The sequence below is a fragment of the Ranitomeya imitator genome, chromosome 8 (assembly GCF_032444005.1).
Source record: "Ranitomeya imitator isolate aRanImi1 chromosome 8, aRanImi1.pri, whole genome shotgun sequence".
Classification (NCBI taxonomy): Eukaryota; Metazoa; Chordata; class Amphibia; order Anura; family Dendrobatidae; genus Ranitomeya; species Ranitomeya imitator.
The window spans coordinates 138,412-163,844 of record NC_091289.1 but is presented as its reverse complement, the minus strand read 5'-3'; the positions used below and the strand labels follow the sequence as shown (position 1 = coordinate 163,844).

At 47.4% G+C, this 25,433-nt stretch overlaps 1 protein-coding gene across 5 annotated transcripts in view; it reads right to left on the bottom strand.

Moving 5' to 3' along the window:
- Nucleotides 1–25,433, bottom strand: part of GGA1 (golgi associated, gamma adaptin ear containing, ARF binding protein 1) — a 138,369-nt gene that overhangs the window by 58,385 nt on the left and 54,551 nt on the right. For 3 of the 5 annotated variants that reach the window (XM_069735942.1, XM_069735941.1, XM_069735943.1), the window contains 7 exons: nucleotides 13,148–13,223; nucleotides 8,089–8,187; nucleotides 4,477–4,600; nucleotides 3,508–3,608; nucleotides 1,909–1,989; nucleotides 1,686–1,823; nucleotides 1,524–1,605 (listed from right to left, as the gene is read on the bottom strand). In XM_069735942.1, coding sequence (XP_069592043.1) covers nucleotides 1,524–1,605; nucleotides 1,686–1,823; nucleotides 1,909–1,989; nucleotides 3,508–3,608; nucleotides 4,477–4,600; nucleotides 8,089–8,187; nucleotides 13,148–13,223 — 701 coding nt within the window. Of the gene's footprint in view, nucleotides 1–1,523; nucleotides 1,606–1,685; nucleotides 1,824–1,908; nucleotides 1,990–3,507; nucleotides 3,609–4,476; nucleotides 4,601–8,088; nucleotides 8,188–13,147; nucleotides 13,224–22,569; nucleotides 22,666–25,433 lie in introns of all 5 variants that reach the window. The other 2 variants (XM_069735944.1, XM_069735945.1) reach the window with 2 other exon arrangements.

Genomic DNA, 25,433 nt, shown 5'->3' with positions numbered 1-25,433 from the left:
CCGGCCACGCACTGACTCCAGGATTGTAGACCCCTGTGATGAGTGGACACACCGCGATCTAACATGTCACCACACAGCACAGTGATATCTGTAGCCCTATATACCGGCCACGCACTGACTCCAGGATTGTAGACCCCTGTGATGAGGGGACACACCGTGATCTAACATGTCACCACACAGCACAGTGAGGATCTGTAGCCCTATATACCGGCCACGCACTGACTCCAGGATTGTAGACCCCTGTGATGAGGGGACACACCGCGATCTAACATGTCACCACACATCACAGTGATATCTGTAGCCCTATATACTGGCCACGCACTGACTCCAGGATTGTAGACCCCGATGAGGGGACACACCGCGATCTAACATGTCACCACACAGCACAGTGATATCTGTAGCCCTATATACCGGCCACGCACTGACTCCAGGATTGTAGACCCCTGTGATGAGGGGACACACCGTGATCTAACATGTCACCACACAGCACCGTGATATCTGTAGCCCTATATACTGGCCACACACGGACTCCAGGATTGTAGACCCCTGTGATGAGGGGACACACCAAGATCTAACATGTCACCACACAGCACAGTGATATCTGTAGCCCTATATACTGGCCACACACGGACTCCAGGATTGTAGACCCCTGTGATGAGGGGACACACCGTGATCTAACATGTCACCACACAGCACCGTGATATCTGTAGCCCTATATAGCGGCCACGCACTGACTCCAGGATTGTAGACCCCGATGAGGGGACACACCGCGATGTAACATGTCACCACACAGCACAGTGATATCTGTAGCCCTATATACCGGCCACGCACTGACTCCAGGATTGTAGACCCATGTGATGAGGGGACACACCGCGATCTAACATGTCACCACACAGCACAGTGATATCTGTAGCCCTATATACCGGCCACGCACTGACTCCAGGATTGTAGACCCCTGTGATGAGTGGACACACCGCGATCTAACAGGTCACCCCGAGACCCGAATTCAATCGAGCCCACCATCTGGGACACTATACCTCATTATATCCACTAACGTCACGTTGCACCAGATTGTCCAGAAGTTGACTGATGCTTTAGTCCAGGTCTGGGAGGAGATCCCTCAGGAGACCATCCACCACCTCATCAGGAGCATGCCCAGGCATTGTAGGAGGTCATACAGGCACATGGAGGCCACACACACTACTGAGCATATTTTCCTTGTCAGGAGGCATTTCCACTGAAGTTGGATCAGCCTGTAAACTTCATTTCCATTTTGATTTTGAGCATCATTCCAAATCCAGACCTCCGTGGGATATTAGTTGTGATTTACGTTGATCATTTTTTATCTTTTATTGTTCTCAACACATTCCACTATGTAATTAATAAAGATCTGCAAGTGCAATATTTAATTCAGTGATATCTAGGATGTGGGATTTTAGGGTTCCCTTTACTTTTTGAGCAAAATATATATATATATTTCAAAACTATCCATTTATGGATCTGCAAGCTGCTTTTTTCCTTACCTAGAGCTTCATCATTGTCTTCTGTGTCACTAGCCAAGCGGAAAAGTGTCGGCCTCATCTTTTCACAGCGGTGATACAACTCCTGTCAGGTGAGAGATACAAATCACAGATACAAGACGTTGTCTCTCGTGGCTTCACCTGTGTCTGCAATGTTGCACTGACCTTCATTAGGTCGTCACTGCCTTCGGAGCATTGTCCCGTTCTAAATGCCCCCAACATGTCACTCAGGAGCTTCACATTGTCATTCACTTCTGCTATGGCATGTACTCTTTTGGAGATTTTCTCCATGCGTTTCTGGTCCTGATGAGGAAACATGAGATCAAATAGATGAGAAGTTGAATACTGTAAGTGGGAGAATGGAGAAAGATGGAGAGAATGGTCTCACCTCCTGCACCATTTCTTTAATAAGTTTATTTGCTGCTCGTAAGTCTTCCGGATGTGTGCTCTTTAGCAGACGGGCCAACATCTTGAGATAAAAGATGAAAATATCTAATAAACAGCTGCATCAAAAAAGGAACACAGGAAAGTATTGCAAGAGAACGAGGGCAGACGAGAATGGAGGCTTTTCTTCTAAGCTCATCGAGTCAGCAAGGAAGACCACGCAAAAGAAGAATGACATTTAGGGGGAATCTGTGTCCCTGAGATCTGATTGAAGGTAGGAGGGTTCCACTTTACTTTTTCTTGTCAATGGGGACAAACCTAGAATAAGCAACCGTGGAATATCTCTCCTTGCAGACAAAGTTAGTTTTCAGGATACAGTGGCCAGTATCGGGGTCACCTCCTATGAGCTGAGTAAATTATGCTGGAAACATACAAGATAAAAGTTCAGCACAGACATGAACCTTGTGCACAACGCTAAGACCATCAGTAAGGCCACTTGTCCACAACTCAGGAGAGACCCTGGGACCTGCGTTACGTAGAAAAACCCAAACAGCAAGCAAAGACATCAGCCGTTGCTTTACTCTAAGATTTCACTACTTATAGCAGTGTTTCTCAACCCCAGTCCTCAAGACCCCACAACAGGTCATGTTTTTGGGATTTCCTTAGTATTGCACAGATGATAATTTCATCACCTGCTCAAGCAATAATTCCATCACCTGTGCAATACTACGGAAATCCTGAAAACATGACCTGTTGTGGGGTCTTGAGAAACACTGACTTCTATCACTAAGCTTCTTCCTCGGTTTGTGCGCCCAGTTTTAATGGATTGCTGTCCATGGAAGACGTTCAGACCCTTATAGTGGAAAGGGAAATGTGCTGCGATCTACACATCTACATGGTCGTGTTACAATCAAGCTTCCTTGTGCAATTGCTTCTGGTGCACGTAATACTGCTAACATAGGCAGCAAAGCCTGCACCCATGCTATTGTATTGCCAAGGATCGAGAAAAACATATTGAAGAAAAAAGAAATGTAAAGAAACCTCTGAAAGCAGGCAGGGCGGGCCTGGTCTGAACATTTATGTATCCATGAGTAGCTTCCACCATGGACTGCATCCTTACAGTTATTGTGCATTGCACAGAGCTCACAAAGTCTGAAGAAATCTTACATTTGTATGAGATCGCCTTCACAAACAACCGAAATCCTCAGAGATGCTCCTGACAGAAGAAGATACTTCCAACGCATGGACAATGAAACTTGGCAGCGTTCAGAATTAGTAAAGTGAAGGTCAATAATAAACGGTTGTTCTTACTTTCAATCCACTCCCTATTTCTGCTGGCTACGTCGTCGTTATGAGCCCTGAGACAGCTCTCAATCTCTGCAGCTCCTTACAAAAAGCTGTGGGCCAGGAATAGGGAGTATAAGTTCTCCAGCTCCACGACGTCCGGCATCATACAGACACCGGCGGGCAAGCTGCACAGGACACCAGGGGATACCCCCAGCAACAGAAGTATGAGCCCACCATGGGATTATATTTATTTCAAAGTGGAAAAAGTGAAGACGGGTTACGAGTGAAACGTTACAAAAAGCAATAAGTACATTACCTTGGATTTCTCATCATCATCAAATATAGCATTTTTTGGTCGGGGTGGTGGAGGCGGCATCATGGCTTCTACTTGCAGTTGTGGATCTTCCTTTAAAATCCCTATAAAAATAATGGACACAAATGAAAGGAGTGATAGAATATTACCTCCCAATGTTTGATAACCGTCTTGGAGAAAAATTTAAATCCATATGGGCTTCTCCAGAGAGGGGTCATATCACCATCACATTGAACATATGAGATAAATTGTGGCTGAGGGAGAGAGAAACTAATTATAACACGGGAAGTGAGAGGGAGCTGACACTTACATCCTGTCATGGTTAGGACATGGTTAATGTCCTGTTCTCTCAGGGTTAATTTTGCTGGCCTCTCTTTCGATCAGAGAGGGATATTTATACTCACTCCAGACTCGCTGTAAGCTATACTTTCTGTTCTAGTCTGTTTGCCTGACCCCTGGAGTGTGTGCCCGCTTTGCAATTCCTTCGCTTGCTCTCCATGCTATACTGTTCTGGGATTATACTTTTCTTGCTATACTTGCTATACTTGTTCTGGATTTCTGATCTCTGGCTTCACTTATGACAATCCCCTGTCTCACCCCTTTGGTACCCAGTGATCTCCTGGCTCCGATCTTAGCTTGTTTAACTACTCTCGTGTTTATCTCTTCTCTGCACCCCGGCGTCTGGCTCCATCCCCGACCACCTCCCACTCTGTTACATGGTTCAGGTCCTGTTTGTACCTGGTTAGTAACCTGGCGCTGTGCTCAGCTCCCTTGCTGCTGTGTGCAGCTTCTCCCCACAGCAGTATAAGGCTACTTTCACACTAGCGTCGTACTCGGCCCGTCGCAGTGCGTCGGGCCGACGTACCGACGCATACTGTGGAAGCGCCGCACAACGGGGGCAGCAGATGCATTTTTACAACGCATCCGCTGCCTCATTGTGAGTTGCGGGGAGGTGGGGGCGGAGAAACGCACCTTGTTTCTTTAACATCTGGTAGGCCTCGGCTATTTTCACTTCACTGGGAAGTCCAAGAGTCCAGCTGTACAAAAGCTCCAAAATCTTTAACTTCACTTTCTCAGAAGAGCGGGTGCCAAGGTACTAAAAAATAAAGTCTGGATGAGTAAAGTGGAGCTAAGAACAGCAACAATAACAGCAAGATAAAACATAAAAATGGAGACTCCACCACGCGCTCCACCCTCCTAATGGCTCGCAAAAAAGTGCCAACAACAACATAAAAAGTTACAGTTCAGCACTGCAAGAAAAAAATAAAGATGAAGCTTTAATTTATCAGCTACATAAAATTATAAAAATCACTCAAGGAAAAAAGAAGAAAAGAAGGCTGCCATATACCGTATATACTCGAGTATAAGCCGACCCCCTAAATTTGCCACAAAAAACTGGGAAAACTTAATGACTCGAGTATAAGCCTAGGGTGGGAAATGCAGCAGCTACCGGTAAATGTCAAAAGTAAAAATAGATCCCAATAAAAGTAAAATTAATTGAGACATCAGTAGGTTAAGTGTTTTTGAATATCCATATTGAATCAGGAGCCCCATATAATGATCCATAAAGTTTATGATGGCCCCATAAGATGCTCCATATTAAAATATGCCCCATATAATCCTGCATAAAGGTTAATAATGGCCCCATAAGATGCTCCATAGAGATATTTGCCCAATATAATACTGCACAAACGTTGATTATGGCCCCAATATTCACCTGACTCCGTTCCGGGCGCCGCTCCGTCTTCAGCGTCTTCTGCACTGACGTTCAGGCAGAGGGCGCGCACTAACCACGTCATCGCGCCCTCTGACCTGAGCATCACTGCAGAAGACGCAGAAGATGGAACGGCGCCCGGAACGGGGAGCAGGTGAATATCGCGCAGCGCTGCGCTCCCCCTCCCCACTATACTCACCTGCTCCTGGCGCGGTCCCTGGTTCTCCGGGCACTGACAGCTTCTTCCTCTACTGAGCGGTTACCGTTACCACTCATTACAGTAATGAATATGCGGCTCCACCCCTATGGGAGGTGGAGCCGCATATTCATTACTGTAATGATCGGTACCATGTGAAGCTGCCGGCGCCGGGGGAAAAGACGTGCAGGGACCGCGCCAGGAGCAGGTGAGTATGATTACACAGCTGCTGCTCCCCCTCCCCTGCCGACCCCTGGGTATGACTCGAGTATAAGCCGAGAGGGGGACTTTCAGCCCAAAAAAATGGGCTGAAAATCTCGGCTTATACTCGAGTTTATACGGTACGTTCATTTTTCCATGCATGATTTTTATTAGTATTTCATGAAAATGGTAATTTCATAAAAAGACAGCGCTTTAATATGTCCTTGCAGTTCTGGATTACATTTTTTTTCTAGTACAATACCTCTGCTCCAGGACACTGGCCTGGAGTTTTCTGTGCATTGCTTATTGTGGTGGTGAGCCGATATATCTTTTATTGTGTGCTAACAAACAGCAATTCTCCAAACTTCAGTTTCCTCATCGGAATTGCTAACAGTCATTATTAAAGTAGTTGTCCAGGTATGGCACAAAAGCCTGCGCTCACTTTATGTCACTATGTGACTGCAGACTTGTGAATCCTCACATTGTGCATAGTGCGTGCTGTAAGTATTCTCCGATGGTCATGGCACAAAAGCCTGCGCTCCCTTTATGTCACTATGTGACTGCAGACTTGTGAATCCTCACATTGTGCATAGTGCGTGCTGTAAGTATTCTCCGGTGGTCATGGCACAAAAGCCTGCGCTCCCTTTATGTCACTATGTGACTGCAGACTTGTGAATCCTCACATCGTGCATAGTGCGTGCTGTAAGTATTCTCCGGTGGTCATGGCACAAAAACCTGCGCTCCCTTTATGTCACTATGTGACTGCAGACTTGTGAATCCTCACATCGTGCATAGTGCGTGCTGTAAGTATTCTCCGGTGGTCATGGCACAAAAACCTGTGCTCCCTTTATGTCACTATGTGACTGCAGACTTGTGAATCCTCACATCGTGCATAGTGCGTGCTGTAAGTATTCTCCGGTGGTCATGGCACAAATGCCTGCGGCCCCTTTATGTCACTATGTGACTGCAGACTTGTGAATCCTCACATTGTGCATAGTGCGTGCTGTAAGTATTCTCCGGTGGTCATGGCACAAAAGCCTGCGCTCCCTTTATGTCACTATGTGACTGCAGACTTGTGAATCCTCACATCGTGCATAGTGCGTGCTGTAAGTATTCTCCGGTGGTCATGGCACAAATGCCTGCGGCCCCTTTATGTCACTATGTGACTGCAGACTTGTGAATCCTCACATCGTGCATAGTGCGTGCTGTAAGTATTCTCCGGTGGTCATGTGACTGGAACACTGTGATATGCACACTTCTGGCCACAATCCAACTAGACACGCACGGCCTCGCTCAATAGCAGTCATCTGCGGGCACCTGTATGCAGCATGTGGCCGGAAGTAGACATGCCGCTTAGTTGCGGTCACATGACTGCTTGGTCTCGCCGCCCGTACCAGAGAATCCTGAAAGTGCGCACTATGAAGACTCACAAGTCTACAAAGTGACCATAGATTTTTGTGCCAAACCTGGACAAGACCTTTAAACATTGAGGACTCAATTTTTCTTTTATACTGACTACCACATTACAAAGATATGTTTTTTGCAGTATAAACCATATATTCTCCACCCCATGACCATTACAGACACCCCTCCACTGCAAAATTATGTACTAAGGTGACCGATCTTACAGGTGGTGCACAGAAATCTGCCAGATTGACCTGAAAATTTAGCCAGTCTCCAAATAAAATGTGGTTCTGACAACCCCACCAACACTGCGCTTTTTTGCTCCCCAGCTCCTGTATATACAATCACACTAACACTGCAGTTATACAGTGGACCCAATGCATGATGGGTAATAAGAGGGTTTTACTTCCCGATATTGTTCCCGTGTGTGTGAAGCCAGCCACAAACACCAATAACTACGGACTTATAATTATTATAGTAATGCTGCCACCCTGCTGGGCGATGACAGATCATGGCTGTGCATGTGCCCCAATATCACCAGGGATGGAACGCTGCATACAGGTCTCCTCTACGGTAGCCACATTACACTGTACAATCAGCGGTGCCGCCATTACTCCAGCATACCAGGACGACGATGCCATGGTTCTTGTGTACTGTGAGCGGCCTGCAGTGTCTCCAGACTTGTCTTCCATTGAGCCCATCTGGGACGTCATCGGTGTAAACTGCATAAAGAGCTGCACAGTGGTTCTTGTGGATTTGTGTGCTCGAGAGCATTCAGAGTGGCAGAACTTTCCACAGACTACCATGAATACCTTCATTAATGGCATGGCGTGGAGGTACGTGCGCCATGCACAGAACTACTTGAATAGACATTTGAGCAAAACTTTGGTTTTCTTTTTTAACCATTTGCATATCAGTGACATGCCTCCATTCTGTGATTGCCATAATTCCATGACTTTTCCTTCTTGGTGTTATACTTTCAACATGGAGAAGAAAAATTACAACATAAAGTACAAAAGAATCCAAAAATACGCTGCCAGAAAAATATGTTTAGAAAGACTGCACTCACCTTAGGGGAAACAACTTTTATCAGCTCATTAAGGAATCGGAACTTGCCAACTTCATTGTGAAACCTCTTGCCACAGTTCTTCATACAGGATTCTAGTACCTGAAAGAAACAAAATGTTTTATGACGAAGCATGGAGAACCCAGAGTCTGATAAGACGCTCACAGACTGAGGATTGTCCAGGGGCACAAGGCGCGTGTCCGGCCATATCTGCCCACAAGCATTCGCCAGCTCACACTAAGCGATTGCCCAAAAACACCGAAACAAATTCACTCAATGCACAAATGAGAACAAATAATCAGAAGAAAGAATCCATGTCATAAACGCCTATAAAAACACACCAAAGACCACCCACACACACGTACGTACACACTGTAGCGCTGGCATCCCTGCATGCGGCTCCTCTCCCCAGCAGGGACGCTGGCGCACTCTCTGCAGTGGCCCCTGCTCCGCACCTCCTCTCTGGCTCCTTTGTGTACTGCGCGCAGACCCCCGGGGGGCACTGTAATTAGGACACGCGCTCCCTCCTTTTTAGGCCTGATTCACACATCAGTTTTTAGCCATCAGGCAGGATCCAGTTAATTTTGAAAAAAACGGATCCGTTGCAAATTGTTAAAAACTGATGCGACGGATCCGTTTTGTGTGTGTGTGTGTGTGTGTGAGAGAGAGAGAGAGAGTGTGTGTGTGTGTGAGAGTGTTAGTGTGAAAGTGTGTTAGTGTGAGAGTGTGTTAGTGTGAGTGTTAGTGTGAGAGAGTGTTAGTGTGTGAGAGTGTTAGTGTGAGAGAGTGTTAGTGTGAGAGAGTGTGAGAGTGTTAGGGTGAGAGAGTGTTAGTGTGTGAGAGTGTGAGAGAGTGTGAGAGTGTGAGAGAGTGTGTTAGTGTGAGAGAGTGTGTTAGTGTGAGAGTGTGTTAGTGTGAGAGTGTGTTAGTGTGAGAGTGTGTTAGTGTGAGAGTGTGTTAGTGTGTTAGTGTGAGAGTGTGTTAGTGTGAGAGTGTGTTAGTGTGAGAGTGTGTTAGTGTGAGAGTGTGTTAGTGTGAGAGTGTGTTAGTGTGAGAGTGTGTTAGTGTGAGAGTGTGTTAGTGTGAGAGTGTGTTAGTGTGAGAGTGTGTTAGTGTGAGAGTGTGAGAGAGTGTGTTAGTGTGAGAGTGTGAGAGAGTGTGTTAGTGTGAGAGTGTGTTAGTGTGAGTGTGTTAGTGTGAGAGTGTGTTAGTGTGAGAGTGTGTTAGTGTGAGTGTGTGTTAGTGTGTGAGAGTGTTAGTGTGAGAGAGTGTTAGTGTGAGTGTGTTAGTGTGTTAGTGTGAGAGTGTGTTAGTGTGAGAGTGTGTTAGTGTGAGTGTGTTAGTGTGAGAGTGTGTTAGTGTGAGAGTGTTAGTGTGAGAGAGTGTTAGTGTGAGAGTGTGTTAGTGTGTGAGTGTGTTAGTGTGTGAGTGTGAGAGTGTTAGTGTGAGAGTGTTAGTGTGAGAGTGTTAGTGTTAGTGTGAGAGTGTTAGTGTTAGTGTGAGAGTGTGTTAGTGTGAGAGTGTGTTAGTGTGAGAGTGTTAGTGTGAGAGTGTTAGTGTGAGAGTGTGTAAGTGTGAGAGTGTGTAAGTGTGAGAGTGTGTTAGTGTGAGAGTGTGTTAGTGTGAGAGTGTGTTAGTGTGAGAGTGTGTTAGTGTGAGAGTGTGTTAGTGTGAGTGCGTTAGTGTGAGTGCGTTAGTGTGAGAGTGTGTTAGTGTGAGAGTGTGTTAGTGTGAGAGTGTGTTAGTGTGAGAGTGTGTTAGTGTGAGAGTGTGTTAGTGTGAGAGTGTGTTAGTGTGAGAGTGTGTTAGTGTGAGAGTGTGTTAGTGTGAGAGTGTGTTAGTGTGAGAGTGTGTTAGTGTGAGAGTGTGTTAGTGTGAGTGTTAGTGTGAGAGAGTGTTAGTGTGAGAGTGTGTTAGTGTGAGAGTGTTAGTGTGAGAGTGTGTTAGTGTAGGAGTGTGTTAGTGTGAGAGTGTTCGTGTGAGAGTGTGTTAGTGTGTGAGTGTTAGTGTGAGATTGTGTTAGTGTGAGAGTGTTAGTGGGAGAGTGTGTTAGTGTGTGTGAGTGAGAGTGTGTGAGTGAGAGTGAGTGTGTGTGTGAGTGTGTGTGAGGGTGTGTGTGTGTGTGAGTGTTATTGTTAGTGTGTGTGTGAGAGTGTGTGAGAGAGAGTTTTTCACAGGATCCGTCGCTGTGCGTTTTGCGCCAGACAGAAAAAAAACGTTCCTGTGTATGTTTTCTCCGGCCGATGGAAAACTCATTTTCGACAGATCCGGCAAAAATGGATGAAACGTGAGGCCATCAGTCGCAATCCGGCGCTAATACAAGTCTATGAGAAAAAAAACGGATATGGTGGCAACTTTTGCAAGATCCGTTTTTTTCAAAATTCGTCGGATTGTGCCTGACGGCAAAAACCTGATGAGTGAAAGGGGCCTTAAAGGGGCTGCGTGCGCTGTCCTAAAATGTCCCTGGCCAATGGCTAGGAGACACTTTATGCAGGTGGAGGTGCCTGTGCCACACTGTTAGCTAGTTCCTACACGCTTGCTAGTCTTCAGGTCCCTGCCTATTTGTTCCCGCTAGTGTCTGTCCGTCCGAACCTCCATGCCAGTACCTGTTGTGCCAGTCTGTACATCAGCCAAACCCATCTGCATCTGCGGTTGATGATGTGCCTGCCTGTATCAGCTGTACTCTCCTACTGGGCCAATCCAGCTACCTGTACCTTGGGGGTCAGCTGCCGTGCGGCCGTGGTCTGTCATGGAGTAGCACCTTGTGTCCATGTGGGCCTCCTGCTGTACATGTGGCTCAATATTAGATCCCTTTATAGACTGATTTGGCTCGATATTAGATCCCTTTATAGACTGATTTGGCTCGATATTAGATCCCTTTATAGACTGATTTGGCTCGATATTAGATCCCTTTATAGACAGATTTGGCTCGATATTAGATCCCTTTATAGACCGATTTGGCTCGATATTAGATCCCTTTATAGACCGATTTGGCTCGATATTAGATCCCTTTATAGACCGATTTGGCTCGATATTAGATCCCTTTATAGACCGATTTGGCTCGATATTAGATCCCTTTATAGACCGATTTGGCTCGATATTAGATTCCTTTATAGACAGATTTGGCTCGATATTAGATCCCTTTATAGACTGATTTGGCTCGATATTAGATCCCTTTATAGACAGATTTGGCTCGATATTAGATCCCTTTATAGACAGATTTGGCTCGATATTAGATCCCTTTATAGACTGATTTGGCTCGATATTAGATCCCTTTATAGACTGATTTGGCTCGATATTAGATCCCTTTATAGACTGATTTGGCTCGATATTAGATCCCTTTATAGACTGATTTGGCTCGATATTAGATCCCTTTATAGACTGATTTGGCTCGATATTAGATCCCTTTATAGACTGATTTGGCTCGATATTAGATCCCTTTATAGACTGATTTGGCTCGATATTAGATCCCTCTATAGACTGATTTGGCTCGATATTAGATCCCTCTATAGACTGATTTGGCTCGATATTAGATTTCTTTATAGACTGATTTGGCTCGATATTAGATCCCTTTATAGACTGATTTGGCTCGATATTAGATCCCTCTATAGACTGATTTGGCTCGATATTAGATCCCTCTATAGACTGATTTGGCTCGATATTAGATTTCTTTATAGACTGATTTGGCTCGATATTAGATCCCTTTATAGACTGATTTGGCTCGATATTAGATCCCTTTATAGACTGATTTGGCTCGATATTAGATTTCTTTATAGACTGATTTGGCTCGATATTAGATCCCTTTATAGACTGATTTGACTCGATATTAGATCCCTTTATAGACTGATTTGGCTCGATATTAGATCCCTTTATAGACTGATTTGGCTCGATATTAGATCCCTCTATAGACTGATTTGGCTCGATATTAGATCCCTCTATAGACTGATTTGGCTCGATATTAGATCCCTTTATAGACTGATTTGGCTCGATATTAGATCCCTCTATAGACTGATTTGGCTCGATATTAGATTTCTTTATAGACTGATTTGGCTCGATATTAGATCCCTTTATAGACTGATTTGGCTCGATATTAGATCCCTCTATAGACTGATTTGGCTCGATATTAGATCCCTCTATAGACTGATTTGGCTCGATATTAGATTTCTTTATAGACTGATTTGGCTCGATATTAGATCCCTTTATAGACTGATTTGGCTCGATATTAGATCCCTCTATAGACTGATTTGGCTCGATATTAGATTTCTTTATAGACTGATTTGGCTCGATATTAGATCCCTTTATAGACTGATTTGGCTCGATATTAGATCCCTTTATAGACTGATAATTCCAACACCTGCGAAATACTAAGTAAATCCTGAAAATGTGATGTCTAGGAGTGTCGAGAGGACTGGAGTTTGGGAAACACTCCTCTACAGACTGGAGATGGTCGGGGGCACAATCATCTACCAGGCGTGTGCCGTCACCCTCCAGATCTGTGGCCCCGGCTCTCTTCCCCGTGGACAGCTGGACTGGGATCTGAAGCTTAGAGACGTGTCATTTCTCCATTACTAGAATGGATGAAGTCTTACTTACAGGTCTCCTAAGGCTATGCTCACACTGCTTAATAAGGCGGCGTTTCGAGTGCACTACCCTCTTGTGCATGCCGATACAGTTTACTGCCTGTTGTTCCTGAGTTTTCTGCACCAAAATCTGACACTTGCGTTTTTGCATTTACCCATTACTTTCTATGGTTGAAAAACGCTGAAAGAAGTGACATGCTGCAGTTTTCCAATCCAGTCAGGGAAAAAAAACAATGTCTGCAGATTTCTAAAGTCTCATAGCTTTTTCTGGTAGTGCAAAATGCAGCTTATAATTTGCATAAAAACAACAATGAACATAGGCTAACAGGACATGTTGATTAGAAAAGACACAGACGCCATGATATGGATAGAGAAGTAGTGACCCCGTAACACAAGGAGAGTTTAACTCTTCAGGTCGGCACTCGCTGACAGACTAATCAGGAAGTCTTCAATAATCAGAAGTGTTATTCGTCACTCCTCACCGTCAGCGCCTGCATCGCTTCCCATTCTTGAGGGGACTGTATTTTGTGAGCCAAAAGACGCGTTGCAAGCTGAGGCCTATCAACAAAGAAAAGATGAAATTACTACACAGCCCAAGAGAACAAAATGTAAGAAAGACATCGCAAGACCCGACTAAAGCGCTGGTCAACAGAGCGCAATGACCAAGATTGCCACATTTAAGTCACAGCATCACCCTACTGCTCCAGGGTGTCCAGTCTGCTGCATAACACCACCACCCACTGAAACCTATCTGCTCTATAACACCACCACCTGCCGAATCCCATCTGCTCCATAACACCACCACCTGCCGAATCCCATCTGCTCCATAACACCACCACCTGCCGAATCCCATCTGCTCCATAACACCACCACCCGCCGAATCCCATCTGCTCCATAACACCACCACCTGCCGAATCCCATCTGCTCCATAACACCACCACCCGCCGAATCCCATCTGCTCCATAACACCACCACCCGCCGAATCCCATCTGCTCCATAACACCACCACCCACTGAAACCTATCTGCTCTATAACACCATCACCTGCCGAATCCCATCTGCTCCATAACACCACCACCCGCCGAATCCCATCTGCTCCATAACACCACCACCCGCCGAATCCCATCTGCTCCATAACACCACCACCTGCCGAATCCCATCTGCTCCATAACACCACCACCTGCCGAATCCCATCTGCTCCATAACACCACCACCCGCCGAATCCCATCTGCTCCATAACACCACCACCTGCCGAATCCCATCTGCTCCATAACACCACCACCCGCCGAATCCCATCTGCTCCATAACACCACCACCTGCCGAATCCCATCTGCTCCATAACACCACCACCTGCCGAATCCCATCTGCTCCATAACACCACCACCCGCCGAATCCCATCTGCTCCATAACACCACCACCCGCCGAATCCCATCTGCTCCATAACACCACCACCCACTGAAACCTATCTGCTCTATAACACCATCACCTGCCGAATCCCATCTGCTCCATAACACCACCACCCGCCGAATCCCATCTGCTCCATAACACCACCACCTGCCGAATCCCATCTGCTCCATAACACCACCACCCGCCGAATCCCATCTGCTCCATAACACCACCACCCACTGAAACCTATCTGCTCTATAACACCATCACCTCCCGAATCCCATCTGCTCCATAACACCACCACCCGCCGAATCCCATCTGCTCCATAACACCACCACCCGCCGAATCCCATCTGCTCCATAACACCACCACCCGCCGAAACCCGCCTGCAGCATAACACCATCACCTGCCGAATCCCATCTGCTCCATAACACCACCACCTGCCGAATCCCATCTGCTCCATAACACCACCACCCGCCGAAACCCGCCTGCAGCATAACACCACCACCCGCCGAGTCCCGTCTGCTGCATAACACCACCACCCGCCGAAACCTGCCTGCGGCATAACACCACCACCTGACGAATGCCGTCTGCTGCATAACACCACCACCCGCCGAAACCTGCCTGCTGCATAACACCACCACCCGCCGAAACCCGCCTGCAGCATAACACCACCACCCGCCGAATGCCGTCTGCTGCATAACACCACCACCCACCGAAACCTGCCTGCTGCATAACACCACCACCTGCCAAATCCCATCTGCTCCATAACACCACCACCTGCCGAATCCCATCTGCTCCATAACACCACCACCTGCCGAATCCCATCTGCTCCATAACACCACCACCCGCCGAAACCCGCCTGCAGCATAACACCACCACCCGCCGAGTCCCGTCTGCTGCATAACTCCACCACCCGCCGAAACCTGCCTGCTGCATAACACCACCACCTGACGAATGCCGTCTGCTGCATAACACCACCACCCGCCGAAACCTGCCTGCTGCATAACACCACCACCTGACGAATGCCGTCTGCTGCATAACACCACCACCCGCCGAAACCTGCCTGCTGCATAACACCACCACCTGCCAAATCCCATCTGCTCCATAACACCACCACCCGCCGAAACCTGCCTGCTGCATAACACCACCACCTGACGAATGCCGTCTGCTGCATAACACCACCACCCGCCGAAACCTGCCTGCTGCATAACACCACCACCCGCCGAAACCCGCCTGCAGCATAACACCACCACCCGCCGAATGCTGTCTGCTGCATAACACCACCACCCGCCGAAACCTGCCTGCTGCATAACACCACCACCTGACGAATGCCATCTGCTGCATAAGGCTGGTTTCACATTTGCGGTTTTTTTTTTTTGCGGTAAAAAACGCAAAAAAAGCATGCGTTTTTTCCCTATACTTAACATTAAAAACGCATGCATTTTTTTGCATGCGTTTTGACGCGTTTTTGCAATGCATGCGGTTTTTATCTGTAGCAATTTTAGCGGCGTTTTTAAGCACATGCGTTTGCATGCATTTTTATAGAAAAACACAAAAATACACACTTATAAGCCACCCCCAACCCTAACCCTAAAACACAAACTCTAACCCTAGGGATCCTAACCCTAACCATAACACGGATCCTAACCCTAACCCTAGGGTTTGTGTTAGGGTTTGTGTTAGGGTTTGTGTTAGGGTTTGTGTTAGGGTTTGTGTTAGGGTTTGTGTTAGGGACCCTAACCCTAACCCTAGGGATTTATGTTTATAGTGGGTTTTCTAGTTGATTTTGATGATTGGCAGCTGTCACACACTTCTCATCATGCGTTTCAAAAGCGCAAACGCAGGAAAATACGCGTTTAAACGCGTCTAAACGCAAAAACATGCGCCTAAAAAATGCTGCGTTTAAACGCGTTTAAACACGTTTTTGCACCAAATGTGTTTGCGTTTAAAACGCTGCGTTTTAAAACGCAAGTGTGAAACCAGCCTAACACCACCACCCGCCGAATCCCATCTGCTGCACAACACCACCAGCCGCCAAATCCCATCTGCTCCATGACACCACCACCTGCCGAAACCCGCCTGCTGCATAACACCACCACCTGCCGAATGCCGTCTGCTGCATAACAGCACCACCCGCCGAAACCTGCCTGCAGCATAACACCACCACCCGCCGAATCCCATCTCCTCCAAAACACCACCACCCGCCGAAACCTGCCTGCAGCATAACACCACCACCCGCCGAATCCCGTCTGCTGCATAACACCACCACCCGCCGAATCCCGTCTGCTGCATAACACCACCACCCGCCTGCTGCATAACACCACCACTCGCCGAATGCTGTCTGCTCCATAACACCACCACCCGCCGAAACCTGCCTGCTGCATAACACCACCACCCGCCGAAACCTGCCTGCTGCATAACACCACCCGCCGAATCCCATCTGCTTCATAACACCACCACCCGCCAAAACCCGTCTGCTGCATAACACCACCCCTTGCCGAAACCCGCCTGCTGCATAACACCACCACCTGTCGACTTCTGTCTGCTGCATTACACGACCACCTGCCGAGTCACGTTTGCTGCATAACACCACCACCCGCTGAATCCGTCTGTTGCATAACACCACCCCCTGCCGAAACCCGCCTGCTGCATACCACCACCTGCCGAAACCCGCCTTCTGCATAACACCACCACCTGCCGAAACCCGTCTGCTGCATACCACCACCTGCCGAAACCCGCCTGCTGCATAACACCACCACCTGCCGAGTTCTGTCTGCTGCATAACACCACCACCACCCACCGAGTTCTGTCTGCTGCATAACACCACTACCTGCCGAAACCCGCCTGCTGCATAACACCACCACCCGCCAAATCCGTCTGCTGCATAACACCACCACCCACCGAGTTCTGTCTGCTGCATAACACCACCCCCTGCCGAAACCCGCCTGCTGCATACCACCACCTGCCGAAACCCGCCTGCTGCATAACACCACCACCTGCCGAGTTCTGTCTGCTGCATAACACCACCACCACCCACCGAGTTCTGTCTGCTGCATAACACCACTACCTGCCGAAACCCGCCTGCTGCATAACACCACCACCCGCCAAATCCGTCTGCTGCATAACACCACCACCCACCGAGTTCTGTCTGCTGCATAACACCACCCCCTGCCGAAACCCGCCTGCTGCATACCACCACCTGCCGAAACCCGCCTGCTGCATAACACCACCACCTGCCGAGTTCTGTCTGCTGCATAACACCACCACCACCCACTGAGTTCTGTCTGCTGCATAACACCACTACCTGCCGAAACCCGCCTGCTGCATAACACCACCACCCGCCGAATCCGTCTGCTGCATAACACCACCACCCACCGAGTTCTGTCTGCTGCATAACACCACCCCCTGCCGAAACCCGCCTGCTGCATAACACCACCACTTGCTAAAACCCGTCTGCTGCATAACACCATCACCTACCGAAACCCGTCTGCTGCATAACACCACCACCCGCCGAAACCCGTCTGCTGCATAACACCACCACCCGCCGAGTCCCGTCTGCAGCATAACACCACCACCCGCCGAGTCCCATCTGCTGCATAACACCACCCCCTGCCGAAACCCGCCTGCTGCATAACACCACCACTTGCTAAAACCCGTCTGCTGCATAACACCACCCCCTGCCGAAACCCGCCTGCTGCATAACACCACCACTTGCTAAAACCCGTCTGCTGCATAACACCACCACCCGCCGAGTCCCGTCTGCTGCATAACACCACCGCCTGCCGAAACCCGCCTGCTGCATAACACCACCACCCGCCGAGTTCTGACGAAGCCGTGGGCGGTGAAACGCGCGTCGAGGCATAGCGTGTCTCACAGACGCGGCGGCACACCGAGAGGATCATGTCACAAGGTAAATATGCTGCCACTTGACCCTGACCACCAACTGTCTTGGCACTACCGCTCATTGCGGAGATGAATTGTGCGGCGGTATTTATCTCGGATAGGCGAGCAGTCTCACTTTCATTTTTTGCCAGCTACTTAGCATTTTTTCAATCATGTGCTGCCGACTAGCCTAATTGTATGGTGGACTTGTTAGCAGCCTTTATGCGGGTCTTATGGCAGATTGGCATGAGAATAATAATAACTACTTACTTTTTATGATTACTAGGCTAGTACTCTATTGTTCATCATTATATTCTCTGCCAATTAGATTAGATTTTTGACAGTCTACCGCTCATTACCTGTTGTCTATTATCATTGTGTGCGGCCGTGTTCTTTGTTATCATTTTTTCTTTTCTGGCATCCAATCTTTTCATCTGTGTGGATGTCAGTATCTTTTAGCTGCTTCTCTCATTACCTACATTGCTTTTTTTGCATGTTGTCCGTATTTGTGTATACTGTATATACTTAATAAAATTGGTTGCATTATTTACCCCTAGTTGTCTTTTACAGTCTGTTCTAGGATATATTACTTTTGTGGGTCTCCATATGGTCACCCAATTATTTTCTGACTACGGGCTGTGCTGCTCTTGCTGAGCAAACTCTTTTTCGGTCTACACCCGCCGAGTTCTGTCTGCTGCATAACAACCACCACCTGCCGAATCCTGTCTGCTGCATAACACCACCACCTGCCGAGTCCCGTTTGCTGCATAACACCACCACCTGCCGAAACCTGTCTGCTGCATAACACCACCACCTGCCAAAACCCGCCTTCTGCATAACACCACCACCTGCCGAAACCCGCCTTCTGCATAACACCACCACCTGCCGAAACCCGTCTGCTGCATAACACCACCACCCGCCGAGTCCCGTCTGCTGCATAACACCACCACCTGCCAAAACCCGCCTGCTGCATAACACCACCACCCGCCGAGTTCTGTCTGCAGCATAACAACCACCACCCGCCGAATCCGGTCTGCTGCATTTTTTTCTCATTAATGTACCCTCTGCACCCCATCTTGACTGAAAAACCATAAATGCAGTAGCATTCTAGGGGGCACGCGTGCGGGTCAGCAAAGTATCACAGCAGCTAAAGTATCGTGAAGTGCAGTTATTTCGACGGCCGGGAATTAACATCCATCTCCTCTCTTCACACAGGTACAATCTCTGCTTGCTTTTATCTGCTGCTTATCATCCTGCAACATTTCCTTTAATGGAACAATCTCTGCATGCTTTTATCTGCTGCTTATCATCCTGCAACATTTCCATTAATGGTACAATCTCTGCTTGCGGTCATCTGCTGCTTATGATCCTGCAACATTTCCTTTCATGGTACAATCTCTGCTTGCTGTCATCTGCTGCTTATCATCCTGCAACATTTCCTTTAATGGTATATAACAGTGCCTGCTGAATGTTTGCTAAATTCATTTGTTGCATTGTATTCAATACTTACTGCTGTACATCCATGCTGGGGTCACAAGAGATACTATCTGGTGCAAGGCGTTACAGCATATGGCTGTAGCCAGGCCCAGTGCCTTTGATCATGTAACCTCCCCCGATGTGTTAGCCAATTGCTAATTTATCCCAAATCAGCCCTCACAATCGCTCTCACCTGATCCTCTACTTAATCCTATAAATTTAGTAGCATTCAAGGGGGCGCAAGCGTCTCCCAGCAGCAAAGTATCATGGCAGCTAAATTATCATCAAGTGCAGTTATTTCAACGGCAGTTAGTCACGGCAGGAGTCAGGACCCCAATCTATGTATCTGTCTCTATTGGGTATGTCTGCTGAATAAGCACTTCTTATTACTTGGATCTTGCTTCTGTATTAACCCATCTTACTCCTTCACCATGTTTACATATGCCCTTACAGTGTTTGCTCCACTAATTCTCTCTCTCCTTCGCTGTCCACAAACCCCAGCACCCTCTAACCAAATAATCATCTCCCCTTCCCTCCCCACCTGACCTCCTCTGCTGACCTGCTCCTCAACCTCAAATCTGTCCTAATAAAACACAAAACAAGCAGGCCACTCTCCTTCTCCTACTGCTCTCCCTTTCTCTGCATCTCCTCACTGCTGGCGACATATCTCCCAACCCTGGACCCCCACAGTTCATACCTCCCATTAGTACCCCCTTCTACATCTCCCTATCTATGAACAACCGCAATCTTTCCAACATAAAACCCGTGCCCCTGATGCCCACCCCCCTGCTCCCTCTCTCTGGAGCACTCTGGAATGCCCGCTCAATCTGCAATAAGCTTCATGTGATTCATGACCTTTTTCTCTCTCACAAGCTTGCCTTCCTCGGCCTCACAGAAACATGGCTAACACCCTCTGACACCACCTCCCCTGCTGCGCTGTGTAACGGCGGCCTCCACTTCACCCACACCCCTCGCCCCGGCAACAAACACGGTGGAGGAGTGGGTCTTCTCATTTCTTCAAAATGCACCTTTAACCCAATCCCACCTCTACCCTCCCCTCTTTTGAAGTCCACTGTCCGCATCTACTCTTTCTCCAACCTCCAAGTGGCCGACGTATACCGACCTCTGGGCTCAGCCACTGCCTTTATTGACCAATTCTCCACCTGGCTTCTTCACTTTCTCTCTGCTGACATTCCCAGCATCATCATGGGTGACTTCGACATCCCCACTGATACCAGTCAGTCAACAGCCTTCAAACTTCTGTCCCTTACTTCATCTTTTGGACTTACTCAGTGGTCCTCCGCAGCCACCCACACAGACGGACATACACTCCCTGACTTAAGTTATGTTGCTTATCCATGTTATGTAAATAAAATCTTATAACCTGGCATTGTAGAAAGCAGTGGCACTGTCTGTTTCGTGGAGTAAGGATATGTATGCCAGTGGTAGGATAGAGTCATAGAGTGTGTGGGTGTCTAGGTGTGCAAAGTTTCTGCGGGGGTGTGCACGTTGCTGGACATTTCTGCATCGATGCCAATTTATTTTCTTAACCTACACCACATTTTGGAGGGTTTCAGCTTTCAAAAGAATAATTTATACAACCAATGGATGAATTTAACATCAGGTTATAAGCTTTTATGTACATAACATGGATAAGCAACAAAACTTCTGTCAGGGAGTGTACACTAGACCTTGTCTTCCCCATCTCTGCTCTCTATCTAACTTCACCACCTCCCCTCTCCTTCTATCCGACCACCATCTGCTCACTTTCTCATCCCTGCCCTCCTCACCGGTCACCCATGTCCAGCAACGTGCACACCCCCGCAGAAACCTTGCACACCTAGACACCCACACACTCTCTGACTCTATCCTACCACTGGCATACATATCCTCACTCCACGAAACAGATAGTGCCACTGCTTTCTACAATGCCACTCTCACATCAGCTTTTGACACGGTTGCCCCTCTCCTTCATGGCAGAGTGCGATGTATCAACAGGCAACCCTGGCACAATAACACCACTAAAAAGCTCCGGCAAGTGTCTAGGGTTGCAGAGCGGCACTGGAAGAAAACACATTTGCAAGACGACTTCAGTGCATTCAAACAGGCAAAACTCGCTTTTAAATCTGCTCTCACCTCTGCTAAAACAGGCCTACTTCACAACCCTCATATCTTCCCTATCCTACAACCCCATTATTATTATTAACCCCAAAAAGTTGTTAAAAACTGTCACGGATCCCTCTCCGTGCTGTCACGTATCCTGTTGTGAATTCTGCTTTTGGGCTCCCTCCGGTGGTTGTAGATGGTAATGCAGTTGTGCCTGGACTGCTGGATTGGACAGGTGTATCTGCTAATTGCAAGGCTGACTGGGGTATTTAGCTCTGCAGGACTCTTTAGTCCCTGCCAGTTGTCAATGTTCCTTGTGAAGTGTTGGATCACTTTCTGGCTTCTCCTGCTCGCTGGCAATTTCAGCAAAGATAAGTGTTTGTTTGTTTTTTTGTTTTTTCTGTGGCACACTGCCGGTGTGCTTGTTTCAGTTTTATTCCTGCTCTGATTGTAGGATTCACTGGGGTTGCAGATATACGCTCCTGCATCTTTTAGTAGATGTAGGAAGTTTTTGTATATTCTGCTGTGGTTGTTTTGAAGGGTTTTATACTGACCGCACAGAACTCTGTCCTATCCTGTCCTATCTAGCTAGAGTGGCCTCCTGTGCTAATCCTGTTTTTCTGCCCGTGTATGTTTTTTCCTCTCCGACTCACCGCCAATATTTGTGGGGGTCTGTCTATCCTTTGGGGATTTTCTCTGAGGCAAGATAGTATTCCTATTTCTATCTTTAGGGGTATTTAGTTCTCCGGCTGCGACGAGGTGTCTAGATGTGTTAGGTACACTCCACGGCTACTTCAAGTTGCGGTGTTAAGTTCAGGATTGCGGTCAGTACAGTGGCCACTTTCTCCAGTGAAAGTTCTCATGCAGCTCCTAGGTCACCGGATCATAACAGTATCCGCTCTCATCACGTGACTTGGGGTTGTGCCTGCAAGGGTTAATCTATCCCCCCCACCCTCAGTCCAGCATTCAACCTCTGTCCTATACTGTAATGGGGCATAAATCGCACACTGACCCAGGCCACACACCCGCTCATACAAGCTGCCACCACTCACCGAATACACGGGCACTTTAGGCTATGGATTCTTTAGAACATTCAAGGTTCAACTTGTTAAAGTTTCAAGCTTTAATACAAAAGAACAGCGCTTACACTAAAGAAAAAGATATGAAAATACGGTAATAAAAAGACATACAGGCATGTAAAACAGTATAAAATAAACAGGAAAAAACTTACAGAAATAGCTAAATTGTAGTCTGCTTCTGCTCCCTGAAGGTAGGATGAATATAGACTGGATCACATCAGCTCAGCTGCCCCCATTATGTGAACAATTTTGAATTTATACAAGCCAAATTTATAGAGTCACCCGGGAGCTCAGATTTCTAGACCAGCCCCTCAAGTTGATATTCTTATTGCTTGTTTTTGATTGGACCCCGGCCGCGCCCCCAATGAATATGTTATTTTCTCCGAGATTCTTTGTGTAAAGCTTCCCACAGATAGCTAGTGTCAGGCTGTAATTGACATCCATCTTCAAAGAGATAAGAGGTGCCAAATGTTCCCTTTCTTCTTGGTTCCCAACACGACTCCCTGGTGAGATCGGAGACAGAAGTCTGCTGTCTCAGGAAAATACATATTAACACCTGGGTGAGACCTGCAGTCTTTAAGACAGATGTTAAATTATTACTAGTCACACAATAAACCTATCCATAGTTCACTGCACACATATATTTATACATATTTCACCACACCTCCCTCCTTATGAACGTGCATGGGGGTTGACTTACAGGTCAGCTCCTGAGCACGTATCTGGTTCCGCCCCACCTTGGCGAGATAGGCTATCAGCATTGCCATGATCGATTCCGTTCTTATGCTGAATTGTGAAATCATATTGTTGTAATATCAGACTCCATCTAAGCAATTTCCCGTTGTCCCCAACTACTCTGTTGAGTCAACTCAATGGGGTATGATCTGTGATCACGGTGAAGTTGCACCCATAGAGGTATGGTTGCAGTGTCTGCAGAACCCACACAATTGCCAAACACTCCTTCTCAATGGTGGCATAATCCACTTCTCTGGGCAGGGGTATCTGCCAATATCCCCTACTCAGGTCCATAATGGTGAGGTAAGATGTTGTGAATTCTGTTTTCGAATTCCCTCCTGTGGTCATGAATGGTACTTCGGCAAGTTCTGTCCATGGACTCCCTCTGGTGGCTGTGAGTGGAGCTGCTGCTTCTGAGGTTCCTTCCACAGGTGACGTAGTTTATTCTTTGGCTGGCTGTTCTATTTAACTCCACTCAGATCGTTACTCCATGCCAGCTGTCAATGTTCTTGTACTGGTTCAGTTGGCTCTTGGATCTTTCTGGTGACCTGTCTACTCCAGCAGAAACTAAGTCCCTGCTAGTTAAATTATTTGTTCATTGTTTCCTTGTCCAGTTGGCTATCATGATTTTGTCTTGCTAGCTGGAAGCTCTGGGATGCAGAGTGGCACCTCCGCACCGTGAGTCGGTGCGGAGGTCTTTTTGCACACTCTGCGTGGTTTTTTGTAGTTTTTTGTGCTGACCGCAAAGATACCTTTCCTATCCTCTGTCTGTTTAGTAAGTCTGGGCTCCCTTTGCTGAAACCTGTTTCATCTCTGTGTTTGTGACTTTCATCTTAACTCACAGTCAATATATGTGGGGGGCTGCCTTTTCCTTTGGGGAATTTCTCTGAGGCAAGGTAGGCTTTATTTTCTATCTTTAGGGCTAGTTAGCTCTTAGGCTGTGAAGAGGCGTCTAGGTCGTGTTAGGTACGCTCCACGGGTATTTCTAGTTGTGTGATAAGATTAGGGGTTGCGGTAAGCAGAGTTCCCACTTCCCAGAACTTGTCCTGTGTGAGTTTAACCATCAGGTCGTTCCGGGTGCTCTTAACCACCAGGTCCATAACAGTAAGATGCTTTAGCTAGCTGCTCTAACAGCTCATCTATCATTGGCATGGGGTAGACTGTTATGACCTGGTGGTTAGGAGCACCCGAAAAGACCAGATGGTTAAACCAACAAAGGACAAGCTCTGGGAAGTGGGAGCTCTGCTGACTGCCAACCCCTAATCCTATCACACACACTAAAAATAGCCGTGGAGCGTTCCTGACACTCCCTAGACGCCTCTTCACAGCCTAAGAGCTAACTAGCCCTAGAGATAGAAAATAAAGCCTACCTTGCCTCAGAGAAATTCCCCAAAGAAAAAGGCAGCCCCCCACATATATTGACTGTGAGTTAAGATGAAAGTCACAAACACAGAAATGAAACAGGTTTCAGCAAAGGGAGACCAGACTTACTAAACAGACAGAGGATAGGAAAGGTAACTTTGCGGTCAGCACAAAAAACTACAAAAGACCACGCAGAGTGTGCAAAAAGACCTCCACACCGACTCACGGTGCGGAGGTGCCACTCTGCATCCCAGAGCTTCCAGCTAGCAAAGCAAAATCATGATAGCAAAGCTGGACAAGAAAACAAAGAACAAATAATAAACTAGCAGGGACTTAGCTTCTGCTGGAGTAGACAGGACACCCGACAGATCCAAGAGCGAACTGAACCAGTACAAGCACATTGACAGCTGGCATGGAGTAACGATCTGAGTGGAGTTAAATAGAGCAGCCAGCCAAGGAATAAACCACGTCACCTGTGGAAGGAACCTCAGAAGCAGCAGCTCCACTCACAGCCACCAGAGGGAGTCCATGGACAGAACTCGCCAAAGTACCATTCATGACCACAAGAGGGAGCTCGATAACAGAATTCACAACAGTAGACCTCACCTGTAGTCAGTACATTTAATTTCCTGTAGTCTACACAGAATCGGGTAGTACGGTCCTTTTTCGAGACAAGCACCACAGGCGAGGCCCAGGCACTCTGGGATTTTTGTATCACCTTGAGGTTCAGGATCTCCTCT